General features: G+C 51.0%; 1 protein-coding gene across 1 annotated transcript; it reads right to left on the reverse strand.

The window, feature by feature from the left end:
• Positions 1-1,129: 1,129 nt before the first annotated feature.
• On the reverse strand, positions 1,130-8,051 carry COCSUDRAFT_54732 (glutamate decarboxylase). The gene is made up of 15 exons (XM_005643538.1): positions 7,964-8,051; positions 7,841-7,884; positions 7,290-7,367; positions 6,966-6,995; positions 6,720-6,815; positions 6,479-6,551; positions 6,082-6,192; positions 5,529-5,721; positions 5,073-5,217; positions 4,742-4,821; positions 4,457-4,539; positions 4,058-4,132; positions 3,558-3,743; positions 2,938-3,063; positions 1,130-2,334 (listed from the first exon to the last, which is right to left on the reverse strand). The coding sequence occupies exons 2-15, from the start codon at positions 7,864-7,866 to the stop codon at positions 2,209-2,211; spliced, it is 1,428 nt and encodes a 475-aa protein (XP_005643595.1). The 5' UTR covers positions 7,867-7,884; positions 7,964-8,051; the 3' UTR covers positions 1,130-2,208.
• Positions 8,052-8,088: the final 37 nt, after the last annotated feature.

Raw genomic sequence — 8,088 nt, forward strand, 5'->3', positions numbered from 1 at the left:
GACAGATCTACACAACCAAATGGCTGGTAGACCTGGGATCAGTGATGGAAGAGTAAAAAGCAACACTGCCGATTGTGATACAGTATCGTATGGAGCAGTTGCCAACAGTGAATCCAGCAAGTTGAAGATGAGGCACATGAACCCTGTACCATTTGCCTCTTTGTCTTCAGCTCTTGACGCCTACCAGCTAGCATTCTTGCCGACCGGGAATGGCTCAGGCGCAACTCCCAGCCACGGCGTTTCCGGCCCACATTGGGGGTCTGCGTCCTTTCCAACATCATTGCGTGCGCGGTGTGCTTCAGGACAAGGCTAACCATTGTCACTAGGTCGGCCTTGGACTGGCACAACTCCCACTTACAATATCGCAGGGCCGTCTCTGGGGAAGAGGGACTGAAGAGGAAAAGGGACGATCTCGAAACAACCCAGCACGAACATTTCCAGAAGATGCGGCGCCCAGATTTCGGCCACAAAGCAGCGCCCAGGAACAGCGCAGATGTAGGTCAGAGGTAGACCCAGCAATATTGATGCTTCAAGTACCAACAGAAAAACACGAGCCAGGTTTTGTCCGACTGATGATGTCAACATCAAGACAGCAGAACCTTGCATTTAAAACAGAATCTCCTGATCTTTGGAGATGCACTGCTGAAATCCACACTATGAAAGCACTAAGGGAATTAACTTGCCACCTCAACACTTACAACAGTACATAGAGCCAACGGCGCTGTTAGCAGCACTGGGCACAGCTTTTATACTGAGTGGTGATCCACATCTCTAAAGGCTGACATGGTGATCTGTACATTGCACACGCAGATGATGGGTACCTCAAGGGCTGTCTGTCAAGAAATGCTGTGACAGCATTTCGCTGGCCCATGATAGCTTGATAATATTGCACAAACACTGCTGTTTTGTACCTGCTGTTGCTGTGTTCATTGTGAAGTACCACATCGGACACATTCGTGGCTTTGAGATGTGTGTCCTGGTCGTTTGCAGCTTGTAGGCAGGGTTATCCTCTTGCTGTTTGACAACATACAACGAGACAGGGTTCAAGCGCTTGCCATGTGTCAGTGCCAGAATCACATTGAATGACGTTGATGGCTGTGTGCAAAATCCTCGACTTCATTGAAATATTGACCAGGCATAATGCTTTACATAAGATGGCACCCTAGGGCCTCATTTTAATGCTGCAAAAAATATCAACAAAAGTGCTGTATCCTTTCATGCTGCCACTAGCTAGTTAGTAACAAGCACTACAGCTTAACCAGAAATGTAGCTGCAATGCCTGGTCACTGCAGAAGCTGCTGTAAAGGGTGAGCATCAATCTGAATTAACCAATAAGTAACTGTCGCCGTGCTGAGCAGCTCTGTATACCGGCGGATGCATGTGCTCATCCAATTATCCAGGGGAGGCGTGTGCATAACAACAGCTTTCAAAGCAATGCAGCCAAACAAACAATCATCACATCCTGCAAAAGTCACCCTAACTGAAAGACCTGCCAATGGGCAGCGTCTCTCACAAGCTAGCATGGCATCTGAACTGCCGCTCAGCCGCTTGTCATTTGACTCTCATGAACCTACATCCAACCACTATGCCCTTGATAAACTGTCAATGCATCTAGGGCATGGCTACAAATTCCCTAATGAAGCCTTAGCAGTGCTCCATCTCACAAGAATGTGTCTGGTAATGTGATGTCTCCCATGTGGCTCGCTAATATGCAGACACCCCATGTGCACCTACTGGAAACAGTGATCAGTCCTGAACACCCGCAGCTTCCTGAGCAATATAAACTGTGGAAACACCTCACCATGAAGGCTTTGCTCCTGCTGAAAACTGCCAAGGAATCTGCAAAACTGCGCTTGGCACCTGCACTGAGCTTTCTGGGGGTCAAATTGCATTTAGCAGCTGTCCAGTCAGCGTTGCCCATGTGCCAAAAACCCCGGGCGTGAGACAGTGCTTCCCTGTGCAAGTTTCACACCAATGGTTGACCCATGATGACAGATATGTAATAAATTGAAAATATGCCTTGGTTTCACCTGCCCCGGACTCAAAATCATGGCCTCTGCTGCAAATTCAGCGAGATTGTGCTGATCTCTTGCGCCTTCACTCGAGATACGCCTTCATTGGCCACTTGCCCCCAACTCACCATGTGAATAACAAGATTCATGCGCCCGGATTGGAGCCTGGCATGAGCTGCATGGCATGCATGCAGCTCTAGCAGACGCCTCCGTGCATGGGCACGGCTGCCTGGTTGACCTCTGGCTCGCCGGGTTTAATGGTGGTCTTGACTGCGCGCTTGCCTGTGCCCTTCCAGCCCAGAGTCTTCTTCAGGTCCGTCAGCTGCAGGGACATAATAATTGTAGTGTCAGCGACCAGGCTCCGACAATGTGCATCTGTGCAATAAATTGGATCCTTCAAATAGGAAAGAGTATGAGCATCTTGCTGGCTTAAGAAAGGGCAATTGCCTGACATGAGGGCTGCATGTCTCAGCAATAGAGACCAATACCAGGAGGCGATGCAAGCCTCAAAGCAGATGCAGGGCAGATGCAAGGCAACGCATCGCTCAATGGTGCTCTGGGCGGGGCGGTTCCAAGTTGCAACTTGAAGGGGCTCTGTGTTTGTGGTTTACCATAACATCACACAGACAGATGAGCACCCTGGGCGTACAAAATGAAGAAAGAGCTGCCGCGCAAATGAGAGCAGTGCCCTTTGTGGCTGATAGGGGACTCAAAGAGAAACTTCATAGGCTGTTATTTTGAGTCTTCTGTGGCCGAGGGTTTTGGGGTAGATGAGCAAACAGCGCAGGCCTGCTGAGGATTTAGAGGTCGGCAGCGACAGTACACAGATGAGGACAAGAGCAGCTTCACAAGGAACCACGGTGCAACAGCAAAACACTGAAAGTTGTGGCCGAGGGTTTGAGGGAAAGTAAGAATGAATGCTGACCTGCTGGGGGGTGTAGATGTAGTGGCCTGTGAGCCAGTCCATGGCGTTCTTGATGTCCTCCACAAAAGTGCGCGCAGAAGAGATGGAGAACTCCTCGCGGCACAGCACGCGCAGCACGCGGATTGCCTGCGCGCACAGAGCATCTATTACATTTGGCATTGCCCTCACTTTATGCCTCTTCCAACCTGAATTTCAGGATCTAGTTGCTGGCAGCTCCCTGCTGCTTTGGCCTCTCCTTGCAGAGCACTTCAGAAGCCAGCACATGATGACATTATTGTGAAAGTTCCCTAGTTGGCCCGTCTGAAGTAAACAGGTGCTCCAATCAACCAGGGCCAGGTCAGCTTGAAGGGCTAACAATGTAGCTCATCCGGGCGCCCACAGACCTGCTGCAGAAGTATGCTAGAGAAGGGTGCTCTGATCATGATGCAAAATTTGATTTGGCGCAGGAGTGCCCGAACATTAGGCACCAAAGGCATGCCGAGAACAACCTGCTTTGCTTCAGCAGGTAGGAGCCTACTTACGACCAGAGGAGGGTGACTATTACCAGGCATGAGGGTGACTCAGCACCTTTGCGGAAAACCCCCAGGTTGACTCATTGTGTGACTAATCAAGTGACTCACCTGCGCGTCGGGCGCCATGGTGTACGCCGGGACGACCCAGCCGCGCTGGCGCAGGCGGTCGGCCACGTCGAACTCGTCGTAGCCGTTCATCCGGTACTCGGGCTTGAGGGTGAACGTTGCGAGAGGCAGCATGGGCACGGGGTCGCGCGCCGATATCACCTTGAAATAGCCCGTATCCTCCAGCGCCTGTGGGAGTGGAACAAGGCTGCTTACAAGTGATCAACAATGAGAGAGAATTCAGGAGCACAACTTAGTTTATAGGGTACTTCAAGACCTTCAATACCATGAAGTTCTGCTTTTAAGCGCGTGCATTCATCAGGTCCAGCAGGCCAAAATTGCTGCGTTGCCAGCAGAGGGAAGCCTGAATGTGGATCAAATGCAAAATAGATGACAGTCTGAAGCTGTGCATATCAGGAGTTTGACAAATGTGCATGCATGCATGACAAGGATTGTGCAACAATGATTTGTAGCAATTGCAATTGCAGGAGTGGGAAACACGCCTTGCCGAGGTACATTGCGACAGCGTGGCAGTTGCGCATGATCTTGGTGTAGCCAATCCGGCCCAGCCGCAGGAACTGCGCAAATCAACACCCCAGATCACAACAATGGGTTTGAGCGATTTGCACGTCAGCAGGGACTGAACAGATCCAAAGGGTAGCAAAAGGGGCGGCTTATTGCGCAGAACCACGCAGAACTGTTTCCTGTCCTAACAGTCCCTGAAATGCGGCACATGACGAGATACCAGAGAGTTCAATGGTCAGCATGTCCTGTAATACCAGGCCCGAGGACACTTCCATGCAGGATGATCATCGCTGTAAGGCATTGTAAAAGGACAAGCAAATGCTTAAGCTGTGTTTGATAAAGATAGTGAGTAGTTGTTGCATTCAGAAGCGGCGGACCTGGTAGTACTGTGCGACAATCTGGGAGGCTCCCTTGGAGAAGTTGAGCGTGAAGTTGATCTGGTCAGTGCCCAGGTAGTTGTCTGCAGGCCAGGCCAGGCACACAACTCAGGCACCCAGCCTTGAACGTCACTGCAAGCTTGCATGCATCCCTCAAACGAAAGTTTGAATGTCCTGCGGACTCTTCACTGGAAGGTTCCTCAGGGGCAAGAATATCCTCATGCCAGGCTTCAATGCAGGAGAATGTAGCCAAGGAAGTGTACTCGGCAGTGGAGAGAGTGTCACCGTGGAAGATGAGGCTGTCTGGCAGGTACTCCTTGCTGCGGAACAGAACCCAGCCAACGCCCGGGTACACCAGGCCATACCTGCGCACCCAAAACCAAATCTGAACCCCCTCTTCACTCACAGAGCACCTGCACATGACTGAATAGGAACACATGACAGCAAAATATAGTCCTGGACACTAGCATGACTGCTGGAGAGCTTGAACAAAGACATGTGGCAGGCAGCAGCTGGTGCTTTGGTCAGAGTATCGCACCCTGAAACAAATGGAATTCACCCAAGTGCATAACAGTGAAAAGCATTGAAAGTCAAAGTTGAAACAAGGTGTGCGCACTTGTGGCCAGAGGCGTTGATGGAGACCACGTTCTTGCAGCGGAAGTCCCACTTGAGGTCCGGGTACAGGAACGGCACAACAAAGGCCCCGGATGCCCCATCCACGTGGATCTTGATGTCCCAGCCGTTCTTGCTGTTCAGCTCCTCTGCAGCAGCAACCATGCTCACACATTACCACCGCCATCGCAACCCCTTTCAGATTACAAACTCAAGTCTCCTCAAAGAGCCCCCAGCTGTCCCAATAATGTCCACCTGCTTTCAGTTCGAGACATTGGGAGGCTCCTCACTGCCCACTGATTCTCTGGGTCCAATTGTGGGTGTGACAGGCAAAAAGACTGCATGCAGGGCGTAACAGCCCGTCTCATCAGCTCTGACACCAGCATTGCTTGCAACGTGTTCTCATCCACTGGCTTGAATTTGAATTCAAATGGTTTTCAAGCTTGTAACTGCACCACACCAAGAGCAGCGTCGATGCCGGCGACGTCCTCAAAGTGGCCAGAGTAAGTGGTGCCCATGATAGCAACCACGCCGATTGTGTTTTCATCGCAGGCTGCCGCAATCTTCTCTGGGGTTGCCACAAAGCAGTCCTCTGTCAGGTTGACGTAGCGAGGCTCAATCTCAAAGTAGTTGAACAGCTTCTCCCAGCACACCTGTGCGTGCAGCGCTCAGCCTCTTAGACCGCATCAACTTTTCCAGGGACCTATTTCAGCTCGCTCCCTGTACTGCTCCTGTGCTTACAATTATTAGGGAGAATTACTGTCCTTGCAGAGTGCACTGGGACACAAGCGGTAATTTGACTGTAGAAGTGAGTGCATGTGAATTAAGCCAATTCTTTCAAATGCATATTCAGGCTGCGCGCGTTGCAAATTTCACGAGCGCGCCCGGCCTAAATTTGCAATTGGATGGCCGCTCTCTTCTGGAATGACGGGAGTACAGCCAATGGCCTCCCCATTGATGAAGGGCCCAGTACAGTCCCTTGCAGACTAGAGGCTGGGAAGAAGAGGTCACACATGCACTGCTGAGCTGCAGACGATGTTGGGGGTGACTGCCTCCTTGATGCCGGCCGCCTTGCGCTTCTCCTGCCAGCGCCGCTTGAAGGCCAGGCCGCCCAGCAGGATTGCCTGCAGACAGGCATTTCTGGTGCTTGTGAATCGCTGATACACATATGCCATCATTCGTAGAGCACAAGGCACGGCAGGCCTGCATTGGTTTCCATAGGCAATCTGCAAGACAAGAATGGCACAGAAGCTAAAAATCTGCTTGGACTGTGCAATCAAGAGGGCTGCATTCAGCATCGACGTTTGCATACTTCTCTGCTGAAATGCAAAGTGCGCACGGTGGATGACTTGGAGATTGGATATTATTGAGATGCGTCTGCTGAGATTTGGAAGCAGCTGGCAAGCTCACCTCGCTTGACCCGACCGTGGCGGTTCCGCACGGGTTCTCAGCGTGGTACAGGTCAGCCAGCATGCTCACGCAGCTGCAGCGCCACAAGTCAGAACCATCTCATCATCAGCCCTTGCTGCAAATACAGTCTGCATGCCTCACCAAAGACATGCACTGCAGCCAAAAAGCACTGCGCCATCCCACATGCATGGTCACAGTGTGAGCACTTGTCGTGAGGGGCGTATCAAGTACCGAGCGGCACCTGTTTTGGATGTTGGTGGTTGAGGGGTACTCTGATTCATCAATGTAGTTGATGTTCAGGGACTCCAGGATGAGCTGGTCGGCTTCTGGCTCCATCCTGTACAGAAAATCAGCAAATCCGCCCATCAAGACACTGTAAAACCTAAAACGCAAAGGGATGGACAGCAATTCGATTCACATCGAATCTGTGCGTTCAGAAGAGCACTGAGCGCAGCAAGCATCTGCATGCAGCAAGGGATCGGCTCACCATGTGGTCACAAAGGAAGCCAGGTTGAGCCTGCACAGCCACATCAACGTTTAGTCAGCAGGATCCCTCATGCACATCACTCTAGTTCTAGCTTTCCAGTGCTCCCGTTACAATTGGACTCCCGGGACAGGGGGGGGGGGGAGGGGGGATGTGGTGTTGAGACACGCTACCAAGAGATCAACATTCCATCCACCTCCAAAGAAGTTGATTGATGGCAGTGTCAACTTTGATGGCGCCAATAGTGTGCTGAGCACATTACATAGACTTGATGATGTCATGGGCCATCAAGTCTGCAAGCTGGGTGCTGTCCTGAGTAGCATGCACCTTGGGGTGGCATCAAGCTCCCTGGCGTCCCTGATCAGGCGGTACACCACCTTTGCTGGCATGGTCTTCTCAGGGAACCTGCACGTACACATGCCTTGTTTATAATCACCTCCTCACGACTGCGTACAAAGCTGCAAAGTAAAACTGAAAAACGCCATTTGATAGAGCAATCTCATCTATCCCAAAATTGTATGGTGCTAATCCTTGCAGTGCAGACCTAATATGCCACACAGTGGCATGCTCAGCTGAGTCACTAGTTTGCAAAGTGATTGGTGCGACGTAATAGCTTTTGGAACATGCAAGATTCCTCTTCATGTCAAATTTCAAAATACCTGGGTAGTATAGCATGATCACAGCTTCTAGGAAAGTCGAGATCGTGACCAGATCAGAGTCCTTTTATTCGTAGGCAAATCCATGGGAAAATGCAATAACGCATCGTCATAAAACAGCAGTATGCTATTCAACTCAATGCTCGATGCTACGCAACCGGATCCTGAAAGGACTTTCTTAGGTCAAGGATGGAATATTTAAAAGGGGCATGCGTGCCGCACTTGTTTGTCACGATGGGCTCCGTCATGTACCGAGACGCAAAGGCCTGCAGCAACGACAATGATCAGGCAATTTGCCGAGGTTGGGATGAGGGCAACTTTCACAGACAGCACAATTACACATACCGGGCAGAGAAATTCTCTCTCATCGTTCTCGTCTTTGTTTAGGTCCTGCACGTGAATTGGCTCGGCGTCGGGTGCAAGAAGCTCGTGTTCCGTCATCCTGGCGATCTTTGAAATTTCTACGAAGC

The sequence above is a fragment of the Coccomyxa subellipsoidea genome (genome assembly GCF_000258705.1).
Source record: "Coccomyxa subellipsoidea C-169, whole genome shotgun sequence".
NCBI lineage: Eukaryota > Viridiplantae > Chlorophyta > Trebouxiophyceae > Coccomyxaceae > Coccomyxa > Coccomyxa subellipsoidea.